The 17942-nt window shown below is 63.0% G+C and overlaps 1 protein-coding gene across 1 annotated transcript in view; it reads right to left on the minus strand.

The window, feature by feature from the left end:
* The window catches only part of SDK1 (sidekick cell adhesion molecule 1), a gene marked incomplete at its 5' end in the record, with an annotated part of 547830 nt that overhangs the window by 77712 nt on the left and 452176 nt on the right, over window positions 1-17942 (minus strand). Inside the window, 4 exons of the mRNA XM_081093020.1 lie at window positions 4065-4205; window positions 5527-5674; window positions 9589-9725; window positions 16273-16449. Coding sequence (XP_080949146.1) covers window positions 4065-4205; window positions 5527-5674; window positions 9589-9725; window positions 16273-16449 — 603 coding nt within the window. The remainder of the gene's footprint in view (window positions 1-4064; window positions 4206-5526; window positions 5675-9588; window positions 9726-16272; window positions 16450-17942) is intronic.

Consider the following 17942-nt stretch of genomic DNA (forward strand, 5'->3'; position numbering starts at 1 on the left):
TGGAGTCTCGGGCAGGTCGGGGTCCCCAGGCTCCTCCCTGACAGAGAGGCTCTGAGGCTGCGCAGTCCCGGCCAGTGACCTGCCTGTCCCCGGGGCCTGCCAGTGGGCCAGCAAGGCCGCTGCCATCAGAGCGACGGAGGAACCCCGAAATCCAGGCCCCTGACGGAGAACAGCCCTCCCAGAGAGGAGGCTGCCAACGCACTGAGGACGGGCTCTTCGTGAAAACCCCCTCACTACGGACCACCTGGGGCCACCCGTGCTGGGGGGGGGGGCCTGCCTGGCGCAGTGGCATGGAGGCCCCAGGCTCTGGGCACCCGCCCGGGGGCGGCGCTGGGACACGGGTCCTTCTGTGACTAATGCGTCAAACCCCATTTTTGCTTCATGCCCCACTGACCTCTGCCCCTCCCGAGTCGCGTCCCTTGACCGCGGGCCCCGCCGGCGCCAGCACGTGAAGGCGCTCTCCGCGGTGATGCTGGGTGATGGGGCGGGGGGCCCCCCCAGGGAAACAACAGGGAGAGGACCGGCCTGGGAGAACCCCTCGGTCAGATACTGACCCCAAAGCTCCCCACGTACCAGACATGAACTGGCATTCGCGGCGCTGGCACTGCTGGGCGGCCGTCTGGGGAGAGGGAAAAGGGCTCACACCCACCCGCACTTGAGGGTCCTGCTGTGTGAGGGGCCCAGGACCACGCACAGCCCGTGGCACAGCCGGGCGACGTCAGAGGAAGCTCGCTCGTGGGGACCTCACGCGGACGCCACAATGTGCGTCCAGGGGCAGGCAGAGCTGAGCTCCCGGACTCTGAGGGACGAAGACGCAGGAGCTGGGTGCCTCAGCTCCCCTCACCCTCTGCGCCCGGTTCTGCTCCCTCACGTGACAGCCATGGCCCTGCACAGGGCGTCGCAGGGCGAGGTGACTGGAGCGCCCATGACCCTTTCTCTCCGAAGGCGCCCCTACTCCTTTCTCTCTGATGGCGCCCCTACTCCTTTCTCTCTGCTGGTGCCCCTACTCCTTTCTCTCCGATGGTGCCCCTACTCCTTTCTCTCCGATGTGCCCCTACTCCTTTCTCTCTGCTGGTGCCCCTACTCCTTTCTCTCCGATGGTGCCCCTACTCCTTTCTCTCCGAAGGCGCCCCTACTCCTTTCTCTCCGAAGGCGCCCCTACTCCTTTCTCTCCGATGGTGCCCCTACTCCTTTCTCTCCGATGGTGCCCCTACTCCTTTCTCTCCGATGGTGCCCCTACTCCTTTCTCTCCGATGGTGCCCCTACTCCTTTCTCTCTGCTGGTGCCCCTACTCCTTTCTCTCCGATGGTGCCCCTACTCCTTTCTCTCCGAAGGCGCCCCTACTCCTTTCTCTCCGATGGTGCCCCTACTCCTTTCTCTCCGATGTGCCCCTACTCCTTTCTCTCTGCTGGTGCCCCTACTCCTTTCTCTCCGATGGTGCCCCTACTCCTTTCTCTCCGATGGTGCCCCTACTCCTTTCTCTCCGATGGTGCCCCTACTCCTTTCTCTCCGATGGTGCCCCTACTCCTTTCTCTCTGCTGGTGCCCCTACTCCTTTCTCTCCGATGGTGCCCCTACTCCTTTCTCTCCGAAGGCGCCCCTACTCCTTTCTCTCCGATGGTGCCCCTACTCCTTTCTCTCCGATGTGCCCCTACTCCTTTCTCTCTGCTGGTGCCCCTACTCCTTTCTCTCCGAAGGCGCCCCTACTCCTTTCTCTCCGATGGTGCCCCTACTCCTTTCTCTCCGATGGTGCCCCTACTCCTTTCTCTCCGATGGTGCCCCTACTCCTTTCTCTCCGAAGGCGCCCCTACTCCTTTCTCTCTGCTGGTGCCCCTACTCCTTTCTCTCTGATGGTGCCTCTCCTGGGACAGGGGTGGGAGCCAGTTCTGAGAAATGCGGCCGCATCCATCGGCACCGGCTCCAGGCCTCTCCCCGCGTCCGTGCAGGATGAGCGGCAGAGCCGTGTCCCGTCCCCGGCCGTGTCCTCTCTGTGGCACAGGCCGGGCCATCCTGACCGTGGCTTGGGGTGCTTTTGCCGCAGCCACAGGGCGCCGGGGAAGGCGAGGTCCACGGCAGGAGGGCGGGGCATCCTCTGACGGTGGGAGGGCGTTTTCTCTGATGGAACAAGATGACTTTTATGTGGAAATAACAGGGGAGCGTTTACAAAGGACACGGCCCTGATGCGCCTCATAAAGGAACTCCCTGCCCATCACGATAAATACGTGCTGGCTGCGCACGCGTCCTGACGATTTCTCACGCGGAGCCCTGACGGGGTTTACTTCCTCTGTGGTTCCGCAGGCGGCACGGGCCCGGGGGTGCGCGCTGCACACACAGCTGGCTTGCAAGCCAGGGGACGATTCGGGAATGTTTCCGAGCAAATACACTTCGGCCGGGTCTGTAATTCCTGGAAACGCTGACGTCGCGGGCCCTGGTAGCGTGTCCTCACTTCGGGGCTGTCTGATTGAAGCCCCGACACGCGCACAGCCCTCTTCCCAGCCCCGGCCGCTGGCTCCAGCGCGGAAAATCCTTTTAACAGCAGTAATCCCGCAAAGAGAGGGACGCGCGGCCCAGGGGCCTCCGCATCAGAGAGATTTCATTATTAACTGCTCGCCCGGAGCGGCCTGTGGCTGACTGCTAACGTCCTCCCGGGGCGGCCAGGGCCTCAGGAGTGCTCCTCCGCGTGCTCCACCCAGGCAGCTGCTGGAGGCATGCATGGCTGGGCCCAGGGCGTGAGGCCAGTCGTTTCCATGAGTGGGTGAGCCCGGGACAAGCGTGACGGCCGCACAGGGGCGGGCAGGGCGAGCAGACAGGAACCGAGCCACGGCGCCCCTCCTGCAGCGGGCAGACGGCGGTCTCCTTCCCTCCGCTGGAGCGGGAAGGGCAGCTGGGGCATGGCAGGGGGGCAGGCCCAGCTGACCCCACCCTGCGGACCCCGTGCACCCTCCAGGCGGCTGCGTTTAAGCCCTGGCCGGTGTTGAGGGTGATTCACACGCTGGGGGAGGAACTTGAGTGTCACAGGGACACGGTTGTGACAGGCAAGCAGCCCCGCACACAGATCGACACATATGAAATGACGAATGCGCGATGCGGACACACACACGGGTGCGCTGTCCTCCACATGCGGAGACATTGGAGCCGAGGAGGCAGCACTTCCTGCATTTCCTCCATTTGCCTGGGAAACGGCTTTACCCTCAGCCCCGGACCTTCTGGTTCCGCTCAGCAGGGCCGGGTGGGCGGGGGAAGGTGGGGATGGCACCTGCCCCTTGCCCCACAGGCTGTGAGGGGGCAGAGTTCACGCCCGATTAACACACACGGCCCGCTGGGCAGCCCACTGGAAGGGATGTAGTAATTACCCTTTAATCCGCTGTTTTCTTCTCTTCACTCGTGTCAACAAACGACTGTAATTAGCACAGTCGGGGCAGCTTTCGAGGTAGCGGTTCTGGCGAAGGAGGTGCCCTCCCTCCCACGCAGCCCCGTCCGGCAGGTCCTCCTACGTCCCTCCGGCCTGCCCACCCCCGGGGCCGGGGCCTCGCTGCCTGCAGGTGTGCGAGTGTGGCCTGCCCTGTGTTTCAAAGTATTTTGACTTCACGCCCACCGCTGGAAAGCTGTGAGACTGCATGGAGAAAGCTCGGCGTTACGATTCCTTTGAAACACGAGGAAGCCTGGCAACACTGAGCAACATGCCGGCGTGGTAACGTCTGGTTAGTAACTCACTCAATCGCACTGCTATTCGTTAAAAATCATGGCGGACAGTAATTCACGCCCCTGGTAAAAGCTCAGAAAGAGAGCATCTACGAGAAGAGTGCACCTTGCCCCACGCTTTTCCCAAATGCAGCCACCGACACCGAGTCCTGTGTGTAACCCTACAGACGGACACCAGCTCTGCCGGTACCGCGCGCCCGGCCTCTGCACTTTGCCGCACTCCCCGCCACTCCCTGGAGCTCACCACTGGGCGTACCGCTTGCTTACACTGGGCTCCTATACACATTCGCGTTCGCAACCTCAGCAAAACAGACGCCCGCCTCCACAGCGACAGCCCAGCCCCGGCCAGCCCGGGCCACTTGCCTGAGGATGTAGCCGCGCAGCACCCCGTTGTGCTCCGTCTCGGGGGGCGGCTGCCACTGCACCATGATGGACTGGTTGGTGCGCCCACTGGCCACTATGTTTTTCGGGGGCGCACTGGGTGGCTCTTCCGGCAACATCAGCCTGAAAAGGAAGACGGAGGAAGGAGAGGTCAGCGCCGGCTCGGAGGACGCGCCTTTGCACTCGCCGTCTGGCTGGATCCCGAGCCCAGCTGTTCGCCAAAACCGAGCGACGAAGACAGTGAGACACACAGCCCCTCCCACGGGAGGGCCGCGCCGGAAGTAGCTGAGCAGATCCACACAGGAGGGCACCGCTAGCAGGCACCAGCAGGCACAGGGGCCTGTTCGGTCTGAACAACCTCACACAGGAGGGCACCGCTAGCAGGCACCAGCAGGCACAGGGGCCTGCTCTGTCTGAATAATGCCACACAGTAGGGCACCGCTAGCAGGCACCAGCAGGCACAGGGGCCTGTTCGGTCTGAACAACCTCACACAGGAGGGCACCGCTAGCAGGCACCAGCAGGCACAGGGGCCTGCTCTGTCTGAATAATGCCACACAGTAGGGCACCGCTAGCAGGCACCAGCAGGCACAGGGGCCTGTTCGGTCTGAACAACCCCCCGGGCTCTCTCAAAGCCTCGCAGCCGAGGAGATGGCCTGCAGGCCCGCGCCCACCCCTTCCAAATGGTTTCTTCGCTCTGTCCAACTCCGCACAGCCAACTCCCACGTTTTAGAAAAGGCATTTTCGTTCCCCTCATTCCACTAGTTTCCGACTCCTGCCCACAGAGAGCGCAGGCTGGTGGGGAGGCTCACAGACAAGGCACGATGGCACTTCCCACCCCGCACCCCGGGGATGGGCGAGCGGAGGTGACACCCCCGGAGACCCTGCGGCTCCTTGAGTCCCCTTTAAGGCGGTGGCCCCTGCGCCCACCTGGCGGCATTGGGATGGGCAAAGGCACTGAACGCTGTAAACTCCTTTTCGGTTTCGTTAATCCGCACCTGAGGGTGTTTTCTCATTGATTTTTTGAGAGAGTGGAAGTGGGGGGGGGGTAGAGAAACACTGATGTGAGGGAGACACATGGATCGGTTGCCTCCCCGCGGGGATCAAATCTGCAATGGAGGTACGTGCCCTTGGCCGGAATCGAATCCGGGACCCTTTAGTCTGTGGGCGACACTCTAACTGCTGAGCCAAACTGGCCGGGGCTTAACGCTTCAACTCCTAACGGCACGTGCCCCACAGCCGCGCACAGGGACGCTGTGGCTCCGACTCTGCTCGGCGCCATGGCAGCCCCGCGCACCCCCCACGCGGCCCGTCTGTCAGTTTTCCTCACGCCGTCTTTGCGGGGTGGCCCAGCCGGGGCTGGTGGCTTGGCCGTCCCCCCTTTCCGCGGTGCTCCCCTTGCTGTCAGGCCCCCGCCGCCCTGTCACCCTGGGGGCGGGCACTCACCTGCTCGTCTCCGCGCTGTACTGGCCCTTGCCCACTTGGTTCACGGCGCACACGCGGAACTGGTAGGTGCGAGCGGGAGTCAGGCCGCGCACGGCCACGCCTGTCATCTCGGGGCCGACGTCCGCCAGGTGCACTTTCCACGGAGAGTCTGCAGGGAGCAGAGCAGGTGCACACCCGTGAGGGCGCGTCCGAGGGAGAGCAAGCGAACCGCCCGTGTCCCGGGAACCGGCCCACACGCCAGGGCGGCAGCCCCGGGGGTGCAGGGCGGCGCCCACTTAACAATGTGGAAGCTGAGGCTCAGGGCCCCGGGGCCAGTGACCGCAGCTGTGCCCGCAGGTGTGCCCCACAGATGTGCCCGCAGCTGTGCCCGCAGGTGTGCCCCGCAGGTGTGCCCGCAGCTGTGCCCGCAGGTGTGCCCCACAGGTGTGCCCGCAGCTGTGCCACGCAGGTGTGCCTACAGGTGTGAGGAGCCCCTCTGTGGCCAAGGGGCCCTGGCCTGGAGCTCCGAGGGCCTGCGGGCCTGTGTGATCTGCTCGCAGAGCTCACGCATCCTCTGGCTGGACATTGGGTCATTCCGTACAGGACGCCCTGGAATGAGCTGGGGAAGCCGTTTGCTTCCGAGAAGGGGAGGGGCCCGAGGGCGGCAGTGGGGCCGCACAGATCCCAGCGTGGCTCAGCTTCGGGCAGGAGACGCACCGTGACGCTGCTGGGGAGGGGCCCACCCTGGCTGGAGGTGCCGGGTGGACACGGGGCCTCTCGGCAGGAGCTGAGCGGCCTCAGGGCAGACATGAGGGGGGCAGAGGGGGGCACTTTGTCCTGCGTGAGGGGTCACGATGGCCACGCCTGCAGGGGAAGCCGTGTCAGTCTGGGGACAGGACGGGCCGTGGGGGACGGGGGGACATCTCTCCATCATCTGCTGGCTGGGATCGAGGGGGAGAGAGCCCCAAACCCGGCACCTAGCCCCGATCTGGGCCGACGACACAGCCAAGAGCAGTAGGTAGCTGTGGCATGCACCCCCCCCCCCGCGTGGGTTTTAAGTGGGAGCAGACGCCACTCATGTGAGGTCCCGTGTGAAAGCCCAGAGGGGAATGAGCTAGCCGTGAGCGCCTGAAACGCGCGCTACTAGGAACACGGCTGCACGGACCTCAGGTTGCAGCCGCGCCCGAGGCGCCCGAGGCACCCGGCACCAGTCCCTGCCACTCTGCCCAGCCAACAGCCCGGAGCCTTTCGGGGGCCACAGCACGAGGGGGGCACCCTGTGTCCACGGGAACCTTCCCGGCACGGCTTGCGCTCTGTCAGGTGCATCCAGTCTCAGGGACAGGAGTGGCCTGTCCCCACCCGTCTCCCCACACGCCTGGCCCGCAGCCTCCAGCCCAGCGGTGGTCCCATGGCCCGTCCTCTCCCCGGCTGGCCCATTGCCACTGAGTCCGGGCGGTGAGCCTGCAGGCGGTCAGAGGGGCGCTCCCGCGTAAATAGGAGGCCATTGCTAAACAAAGCATTCAGTTTGTTTAAGAATAATTTGCGGTTTGATCCCCGGCCCTGGTGGGGCAATCGTGTGGGAGGCAACCAGTTGATGTGTCGCTCACATCGATGTTTCTCTCTCCCTCCCTCCCACTCAGCACCGTACATACAGTAAGGTCCTAGTAGGCCTTCCACTGTGACAGAATGAACAACAGGAGGCGCAACTATACTGATTATTTTAAAATTATCCTGACCAGCCCAGCAAGATATAAAACCAAAAAGAAACAGCACTTTTTACCGTTTGGAGAAGATGGGATTGTCTCCCTGGGAAACTAAGGGGATCGATCGAACCCTCGTTAGAACAACGCGCCCGGGAGCGGCCGAACGGAAGACGTGCTCCCACGTCCCCACGCGAACGCCTGGCCAGCAGGGGCGGGAGGAAATGCCGGTCACGCGCCAGGGCTAATCGGAGGGCACCATTCCCGAGAGGGTGGGAGCCTCGGTCCACGGAGGAGACAGGACGACCAGGAAGTCAGTGCTCAAAACCTCACCACAGCCTTAACGAGGTTACACCCGCAAGGAGGCCAGTTTTGAAACTTTGCAAAATAATTCCAATTCTTTCCTGAAAAAAGCAACAGGTGACAAGAAGTAACAACATTCTGAACGGCGAGGGGACTCACTTTTTATCAGCGATGACAAGTGTTGGAACCAAACCAAGGAAAACGCTCTAAAACTGGTGAAAACCAGAAGATGAATCAATGGATGCAAATGAACCCCAAACAGCCTGTTGTATAAACAGGGCCTCTTAACATGTAAAAACGGAACCAGCCCCAGGAAACAGACTGTTCCGGAACACCGCGGGGGAGGGGCGGCCACTGGGGAAAGAGAACTCCCGTGGTGAAACACGCAGCACACCTGAGTTCCAGGTGAACTAGAGTCAAATGCATCACAACTTACAGCTTTAAAAGCCAGAATGCCAGCCCGGCCGGCGGGGCTCAGTGGGTGAATGCTGACCTATGAACCTGGAGGTCATGGCTCGATTCCGGGTCAGGGCACATGCCTGGGTTGCAGGCTCCATCCCCAGTGTGGGGTGTGCAGGAGGCAGCTGATCAATGAATCGCTCTCATCATTGATGTTTCTCTCTCTCTCCCTCTCTCCCTTCCTCTCTGAAATCAATAAAAATATATTAAAAAAGGTAAAGGCAAGAGGACCACACCTGAAACCTATAGATCAGGTTGACGACCAATGTCACCCCAGTACATTTAATACAAAAGATGTTAGAAAGACAGAATAATAAAGAAAAGAACAACAGCGAGAAGAAATGTGTAGGAAGACGTGATCTATACTCAGTGCTGAAACAGCCAAACAGGAACGCAGTAAAGGAAATCATAAAGGAAAATGCCGGTGGGTGTAAGGACATAAAACCAAACACTCCGGGCTGCCGGAAAGTTACGCACAGAACGAGGGAGCAGAGCAGGCGGGAAGCACGCCCGTCACAAACGACAGGACCCGAGGCCTCGGGGAAAGCAGGGAGGGGCACTGACAGACGGCGGAGGAAGGTGGCGCCGGGAAAGCGCCCTGCAGCCCGGGAATAGGGCGACGGCTCCGAGACCGGAGAGGGTGAGGATCTCATTCATCTGTCCTCCGGACGAGGGCGCGGAATGTCCCGCAAACTCGAGCAGCAGACGTTACTGTTTTCTTCCAGATGTTTCCACCAGGGTTGGGCCCTGCCTGTGTTCAGTGCCCCCAGGGCCCCCTTGGGTATCAGTGCCAGAAGGCCCAGCAGGACGTGAGACAGCGCCCCCAGAGGAGGAGAGGGATGGGCGCTGACACAGGCAGGGGAAGCGGGGGAGGGGGGGGTTGGGGGGGGTTGGGGGGGAGAGGGCAGGTCCAGCAGGGCGCAGGCTGGGCACTGAGGGCCTGTGAGCGCAGGGGGCCCAGGGTGGAGCGATGCCTTGTTGTCGAGCGCAAAGCCAAGCCTGAGCGGCTGGAGGCGCATCTGGAGAGGCCGGCGGCAGAGCCTGGACCACGCTCCGAAGCCCAGCGTCTATTCTTACAGCGGGGACTTCTGCGCGGCCACCACAAAGGGATGGAGGGCGCCGGGGAGTGTGGGGGGGGCGGGGGCAGGAGAGCCAGGAGTGAGCGTGGGGAGGGCAGTGTCGCTGCTGCGAGAGGTCGGGGCGCGAGGAGAGGAAGGGCGCACTGGACGCTGGGATGCGGGGCACACGCTGCCCCCGAGGACACGTGCAGAGACGTTCCCCATCGCGGTGCGGTCCACGTGCATATCGGCCCCAAGGGGAGGCATGAGGAGCTCATTTCAGGGTTCGTCCCGGGGACAACACCGAACCCAGGACCCGCTCAGGGCAGCCTGTGTGCATGGCCCTCCTCCGCCCCCCATGGGGCTGCAGCCCAGACCCAGGCTCACAGGAGGCCCCGCCATTCCCCTGTCCCCACGGGCTCCCACTCGCCGCTGACCTTGCCTAACCCAGAGCCGGGTTCGGCGGCGGCGGCGCCGTGAAGCACCGTGTGGGCCTGAGCAGGACCGGGGGTGAAGGACATGAGGCCCATAGGGAGCCCGGGGCCCGCCCAGCTGCTACTCACTGTTCTCCGACAGCTCCACCACGTAGCGCAGGACCGGGCTGTTCCCGTCGAAGGGGCGCACCCAGCTCAGCAGCACGGCGTGGCTGTGCGCGGCGTCCAGGCGGGCCAGCAGGTTCTGCGGCGGGTGCGGCAGCTCACTGGGAGGCGAGGGTCAGAGGAGAGAACACAGGTCAGACCGAGGGAGCGGCCCGCGCCCGCCGTCCTGTGTGCCATGCTGAGAGGGAGCACGCACCATACGCCCAACACAAGCAGCACGCCTCCCGCCTCGGAAACCCGCCCGCACACTCGCGCGCGGCTCGCTCTCCGAGCCCGATGTGCCCAGGCCCCTGGTGGGCCTGAAGGGGCCGGTGGCTGCAGCTTGGACCGGGCGGGAGGTGCCATTTCCACAGGGAGCGTCATTAAACAAGTGGCCACGCACCGGTTTCACAACCCGAGGCTGTTCACGAGAGGCAGTCAGCCAACCCGAAGGAAAGGCTGGGAAATGGGACCGAACACGGGTCCGACACTGGGAGTTTCCAGCCAAAACGCGCCCGCACATTCTCCGAGGACGGGGGTGTGGGGGGGTGTCCTGCGCCCTCTCCCCTGCCGCACGCGGGAAGCCGGGAGAAGCGCCGAGAGGGAAGCGCGGTGGGGACAGGCCCGCGCCGCGGGAGAGGAACAGCACACGCGAGGCGGTAGGGGAAGCAGTGGGTTCTGCAGACGCTGGGGACGGTGTCCGTGGGACTCGCGGTCACAGAGCTTCCATGGAGGGCGCGGGCTCTCCCACGGCGCTCTGCCGCCTTCCATCGGCAGCTACGTGCCCCCTCTGCCCCCCGAACCCGCACGGCTCCCAAGGCTGGGAGAGGACCCGCCTCGTGGCCTAGGGAGGCCGGGGGGAGCGGACGCCCAGTGCCCCCTGTGCCACCCACTCACCAGGCCTGGTCTCCCCAGGCGTCAGTTACTGCCGAGCCCACGGGCAGCACGGAAAGCGGTGGTTACACCGGATGCTGTAATTCGGGAAGTGCACGCATCACTCTGAGGTTTCCTAGGCCGCCCTGCTCGCGGCGCCCCAGGAAAAGGCGCTCCGCCCATCGCACCGCTGACGGACAAGCGCTTCTGACGTGGACGCGGCGGTGAGCGAGCGCAATGAAGAAGCCACTGGGCCTGGACTCCAGCTTCTTTTCTTTGTTGTGAATGAGCTTGAAGTTAAAAAAAGAGCTACTGGCTGGCCGGGTTGGCTCAGTGGTTGAGCATCGACCTATGAACCCGCAGGTCAGGGTTCGATTCCGGTCAGGGCACAGGCCCTGGTTGCGGGTTTGATCCCCAGCGTGAGGCGTGCAGGAGGCAGCTGATCAATGATTCTCTCTCATCATGGATGTTTGTATCTCCCTCTCCCTTCCTCTCTGAAGTCAGTAAAAATACATATATTTTAAGAAGGAGCTATTATTTCCATTTGAGTTCTCCAATAGCCACACCCGCTCCGGCTTCCCCCAGGGACCCCGACGGAGGTGTTCGGGGGACGATGCCGCTCTACCCTCCCACGTCCTCCTGAGTTGCTTCGCTCAGAAACGGAACCAAGGCTGTTCAGTCGGTCCCTCTCGAAGACACGCTCAGCGTGAGCGCAGCCCAGGGCCGCCACGGCTGTAACGCGGAGCCTGGCTGGTCTCCGTCCGGTTCCAGGAGGGAACTTCCAACCCTGGGCTTTCCTGAGTGAGGGGACTGCTACTCCTGGCCCCGGGCCACCTGGGGTTATGTCAGTGATGGCGAACCTATGACACGCGTGTCAGAGGTGACACGCAAACTCATTTTTTTGGTTGATTTTTCTTTGTTAAATGGCATTTAAATATATAAAATAAATATCAAAAAGATAAGTCTTTGTTTTACTGTGGTTGCAAAGATCAAAAAATTTCTCTATGTGACACGGCACCAGAGTTAAGTTAGGGTTTTTCAAAATGCTGACACGCCGAGCTCAAAAGGTTCGCCATCACTGGGTTATGCTAACGAGGTCGCTGGGGTCAACCCTAGCTAGTTCCAGGGGTGGTGAGGACATGGCGTCTGTGATGCAGCAGAAGCCACGAGCCCTCGTCCTCCGTTGCCCAGCACAGCCCTCTGCCCCGGCTCGACCACGCCCAGGGCGGTGCCCGATGCAGAATGTGACTTCCACACGCGCACGGGACTCAGGGCCGGAGGATCCACCTTCCCCAGGTCCAGCCTCCACACGGGAGCCCCTCTGGCGCCTCTCGTGTCCCATCTCCCCCGGCTCGGTGCCGCGGGCTCGCTAACGCCTTGGAGACCGACGGGTTCTGCAAGTGATACGTTTCGCTTATCTGGGGATTAAGCTCCGCGAGAGTCTCCATCAGCGCGTCAATAACCGATGACGGCCGTTTCATATACTCGAGTCCGATCCAGAGCATCCACCGATGGAAGCAGATCGCACCTCGGCTTCCCGCTGCAGCTTCGAACGGAGACAGACGGAGAGCACGGTGACTCGCAGCCGGGGACACGCAGACAGCGTGACAAATGCCAGGGCGGAGGGGACCGTGGGGCGGAGCGCAGGGTGGAGTCACTGCGCAGTGGAGAGGAGGGGGGGTCGCCATCAAGCCCACTGCCCACAGTGACAGCTGGAACGAGCAACAGCAGACAGCCGTGGGAGGGAGAGCACCCCACCGCTTCGAGAGAAACGGGAAAGCAACCGGCAGGACTGTGGCTCCAACGGCTGCGGGCAGCGGAGGCCAGAGACGCACTTTTCTATAAAAGCACCAGCGGTCACATGGCCGAGCCCATCTCCCTCAGCTTCCCTCCGAGGAGGAAGACGGGGGGGCCTGACGATTCTCAGGACCCGGCCTGGGACTGCGCCCCTGACTACGGTTTGTCACCCGGGGTTTATTATAGAACCTGCCCCCACTCCAGTCTTCACGGGGCCCCGTAACGGGGTTTCCCTGTAGCCCGTTCACAGGAATGAGTCTCTGATCTACTAGTAACTGCGTCTTAACTGATGAGCAAGGAGCTGATCCCTGGAGCCTCGGAGCTGGTCCCTCGGGCGCTGGGCACGGCTGTGCGGGTCCGGAGCCACCCAGACGTCCCCTCCCTTGGGCACCGGCCGCTCCGAGGAGAGACACGCCCAGGTGGGGCCAGTGTGTCACCCTGACCCTTGACCCTGTGACCTGGATTTACCGACGCGTCTCAGGACCATCCGGGGTGCAGAGCCTGTGCTCGTGGGAGGGGAGGGGGCAGGCCCTCCTGTGAGTCCTCCCCGTGGTCCCCCCTCCGCAGACCCCCAACCCATCGGTGGGGGTGCCGCCCAGCCCCGGCCTGTCCTGGCACCAGGCTCAGCAGCAGACTGCTGGTCACAGGGCCACGGACACAGCAAACCCAAGCAGGTGAGGGGGAGCCCTCCCGGGCGGGGTGGAGGGGGGCTGCTGAGGACAGCGGGTGACGTGTGCATGGGGCGGGATGGGAGGGATGACGGGTGGACTACTGCTGGGTCCCCCCTGAGCCAGGCTCCAGGCGGCTTCTACAAACACTGGGTCATTCACACCTCACAGCAGCGCCGCGAGGAGCGGGATAGCGCGCCCAGGTTCCAGCTCAGGAAACTGAGGCTGAGAAGTGGGGAACTTGCCCACAGTTCCACCCTGAGCGAGGGGTGGGGAGCCCCCAGGGACCCGCCCAGGCTCTCACGGGGAGGGCGGCGTGAGCGGCTGCCCACAGGCAAGCAAACGGGAGCCAGCCCTGCCCCACGAAAGCCCACTTCTAACCTCCGATCCCTATGTTAACAAGCAGCTTGAACTCAAGTGGCGGGGGCGCCGGTAGGCGTCGAGGGCGCTGCTTGGCGGTAAGTGCCTCTCGGTGGCTTCTGCAATTGAGGTTTTTCCTTTTCTTTTTCTGTTGCCATCGGAGTAAATCACGGGAATGTGGCTGCGCTCGATTGGGAAGCTCTGAGCACGACGCCCGCAATCATGAGCCATGATTATTGTCATCACCGCTGGCATCTCGGGCGCGCCAGTCAGGGCCTGTGCGGGTCGCAGACGCCGCCGTCACCGCGGCTCCCCATCCATCCCGATCAGGAGCAGCCCGTGATGCTAACGACAGTTCCCGCGGCGCCTTCAGGCACCCTGGGCCGTGCCGTGTGGGTCGCATCACGGATCGGCAAATGCTGCCACAGCTCCCGTTACGGGAGACTATTATCTCAGAGATACGGCAACACTGGCTGAAAAATGGGTTTTACTTCACGGAAATCAAAGGAGCGAACAGTTGGGGAGACACGTAAATCACAGAACACACACCGCGGGGCCGGAAGGAAGGAGGCGCCCGGGGACAGGGGCCGTGGGAAACGCTCGCGTGACTCGCTCGGCACCAGGGACGCGTGATGTGCGGGCCCTCAAAGGGAGTTTACTACGTGGCCTGGACTCCCACGTGCCAACATTTAAACATCCTTCCCACGGGCTGCGGACGGGAGGGGAGAGACGCAGGGCCAGAGTGGACCGGGGGGCGCCGGGTGCCCAGGCTCAGGGCCGCGTGGGCTGAGCCTGCGTTCGTTCCCAGGGAAAAGCCCAGGGTGTGGCACTGATGGCGACGAAGGAAGTGAGTGACATCGGGAGGCGGGTCACCAATGGCCAGTGACACACACATTCATTCATTCATGCACTCAACCAACCACTCGCGTCTACTGAGTGTCTGCAGGGCACAGACACCGCCAGGCAACCCCAGGCACCACCAGGCATCCCCAGACACCGCCAGGCATCCCCAGACACCGCCAGGCAACCCCAGGCACCACCAGACACTGCCAGGCATCCCCAGACACCGCCAGGCACTGCAAGGCACTGCCAGGCATCCCCAGGCACCACCAGACACTGCCAGGCATCCCCAGAAACCGCCAGACACTGCCAGGCAACCCCAGAAACCGCCAGACACCGCCAGGCAACCCCAGGCACCACCAGACACCACCAGGCATCCCCAGAAATCGCCAGACACTGCCAGGCAACCCCAGAAACCGCCAGACACTGCCAGGCAACCCCAGGCACCACCAGACACCATCAGGCATCCCCAGAAACCGCCAGACACCACCAGGCATCCCCAGAAACCGCCAGACACCACCAGGCATCCCCAGAAACCGCCAGACACTGCCAGGCAACCCCAGAAACCGCCAGGCACCACCAGGCACCGCCAGCCACCGGAGCGCAGAGCTGTGCACCCAGTGCTCCCACTTCAGCTGGGAGTGAGCGCGGTGCTTCCTCAGGGCGATCCCGGGAGCCCATGAAGACACCTGGCGGCCCAGGGTGCATCCGGGAGACTGAGGGGCAGCTCCTCCAGGTGGAGATGGCGGAGGACAGGCCACAGGGGCAGAGACCACGGAGGCATCTGGGGGGGGGGGCAGGGGCACAGGAGGATGGAGTGCTGGGGTCCGCGGGTCCAATGGTGAGAGGGGGGAGCCCCCCATTTCCCTGCTCACGCACAGAGCTGGGGGTCACCTGCATATGCCATGGCCGCAGCACCAAGACCCCGCATACCCTCTGGGGCTGAGGCTCCTGCTGCTTCCCTACTGACTGGGTGACCTTTGCCCCTAAAGAGGAGCCTCTACAGAGAACACGGGGTGGTTGTCCTGGACGAGACCCTGCAGGCAGCGGGCGGGCGGGGCCGGTTCAGGTCTTGGAAGCACCTGGGCCGCTCCACAGCCTTACCCTCTCAGCCCCTCACCCCCTCACCCTGGGCCCTGCACAGCCTCACCTGGACCTACACAGCCTCACCCAGTCCCACAGCCTCACCCCCTCACCCTGGGCCTTACACAGCCTCACCCGGCCCCGCACAGCCTCACCTGCCCCTACAGCACGGCCAGCAGGGCTGTGGTCGCTCACTCATCCCAGTGTCTGTGCTCCAGCCTGTCTATCACTAATAATCCCCTCCGTCTGGTCCACGGATTCAGACAATGAGGCATGGCCTGTGCCCTGCTCAGGTTCTATGTCCAGGGAGTGAGTTTGTCTAGAGGACCCCGGCTGGTCGGGGTGAGTCAGCAGCAAGCCTCTCACACGGCCTTTCCTCGGGGCCGCCTGCCCACTCCCCAGGATGCGGCGGGGCCCAGAGCTGGCTGCTGCGCCCCGGGCCCCTCCCCTCCCCGCGCCCATCTGCTTCTTCACCGGCAGGTTTACTCTTACACGGATGAGCTCGGGGAACGTCTGCGAGGACAGCGTTTCTAAAAATGAGCTGAACAAAGTGTCAGCTTCCTGCTGTGAACAGAGGGAGTCACGCGGGAGAGAGGCGGGACCCCCGGGGCCAGGCCAGAGGACTGGCCGCCATCGCAGTCCCGGATCCCCGAGGAGCTCATGGGAGGTGCTGTTGCCGTGGAGGCAGGCGCGGGCTGACACGTGCCCTGCTGGCTGCAGGTCCGCCTCCTGGCGGGAGGCCCTGCCGTCTCGCCTACCGGAAGCTCTGATGGGCGCTCGGTGGAAAGTGGCCTGTTATCTGCCTGTTAGACGGCAGACAGGACCTCGCACCGCAGAGACGCTGGGGGACAGGACGCAGGGGTCAGTGAGCGCCAGCGAGCCCCCTGGAACGAGGTGGAACCTCCTAAGGACGCACCCGTGAGGCCTAAGGCACCGGCCACTGGCTGAGAGCCACGGTGGGCAGCACCCGGGAAGGGCAGCCCGGGGCGGGCGTGTGGCCTCTGCGATGCCGCCCACAGAGCCGGGGGGGAGGGGACACGGTACTCACATCACCTCCAGCCGGGCCGTCCGGGAGTCGCTGCCACCCTCAGAGACAATCTCGCAGGTGTAGTCTCCGATGTCGCCCGACCACGTCTGGCTGATGAGCAGGGACCCGTCCGGCTCCACCACGATCCGGGAGCTGCTGGGCGGGGCGAGGACCACGTCGTCCTTCCTCCACACGTAGCTGTGGCCAAGCACAGAGCCTGGGTCAGAGCGGGCAGGGAGGGTCGGCCTGGCCCCTCCGTCTGTGAGAAGCCGCCTGGGGCCTGTGGGTGCACCGACCACTTCACTGCTCTTCGAAAGGGTGAGTTCTATCCCACGTGGGCTATACGATAATAGCAGAACAAAAAGAGCCCTGGCCAGTTTGGCTCAGTGGATAGAGCATCAGCTGCAGACTGAGGGGTCCCACGTTTGATTCCAGTCAAGGGCACATGCTCGGGTTTGCGGGCTCAAACCCCAGTGGGGCGTGCAGAGGCAGCCGATCAATGATTCCCTCTCATCATTGATGTTTCTCTCTCTCTCTCTCTCTCCCATTCCTTTCCTCTCTGAAATCAATCCTATATACTAAAAGGCTAATATGCAAATTGACTGAATGTGGAACAACCAGTTGCTATGATGTGCACTGACCACAGGGGGAGCACTGCTCAGCCAGAAGCCGGGCTCACGGCTTGCGAGCACAGCGGTGGAGGCGGGAGTTTCTCCTGCCTCTGTGGCAGCACTAAGGATGTCACACACCTGTCACACCTGTCGCTGCGAGCACTGTGACACACACCTGTCACACCTGTCGCTGCGAGCACTGTGACATACACCTGTCACACCTGTCGCTGCGAGCGCTGTGACACACACCTGTCACACCTGTCGCTGCGAGCGCTGTGACATACACCTGTCACACCTGTCGCTGCGACACACACCTGTCACACCTGCCGCTGCGAGCACTGTGACACACACCTGTCACACCTGCCGCTGCGAGCACTGTGACACACACCTGTCACACCTGCCGCTGCGAGCACTGTGACACACACCTGTCACACCTGTCGCTGCGAGCGCTGTGACACACACCTGTCACACCTGTCGCTGCGAGCGCTGTGACACACACCTGTCACACCTGCCGCTGCGAGCGCCGTGACACACACCTGTCACACCTGCCGCTGCGAGCGCCGTGACACACACCTGTCACACCTGTCGCTGCGAGCGCCGTGACACACACCTGTCACACCTGTCGCTGCGAGCGCCGTGACACACACCTGTCACACCTGTCGCTGCGAGCGCCGTGACACACACCTGTCACACCTGTCGCTGCGAGCGCCGTGACACACACCTGTCACACCTGTCGCTGCGAGCACTGTGACACACACCTGTCACACCTGTCGCTGCGAGCGCTGTGACACACACCTGTCACACCTGTCGCTGCGAGCGCTGTGACACACACCTGTCACACCTGTCGCTGCGAGCACTGTGACATACACCTGTCACACCTGTCGCTGCGCGCACTGCTCCTCTCATTCCCAGGAAAGTCCTGAAGCACAAGTGCTGCCTGCACAGGGGCAACGACGGTCTAAAACCCAGAGCAGAAGCCTCCAGTTCCTGAACAAAGAGCAGGTCACACGCGTACACCTGTTCACCGTTTGCCAAACACCCGCCAGAGACGAGCGAGACGTCAGCTGCCTCCGAAGCCAG

The sequence above is a fragment of the Myotis nattereri genome (genome assembly GCF_964212035.1).
Source record: "Myotis nattereri genome assembly, chromosome: 5".
Classification (NCBI taxonomy): Eukaryota; Metazoa; Chordata; class Mammalia; order Chiroptera; family Vespertilionidae; genus Myotis; species Myotis nattereri.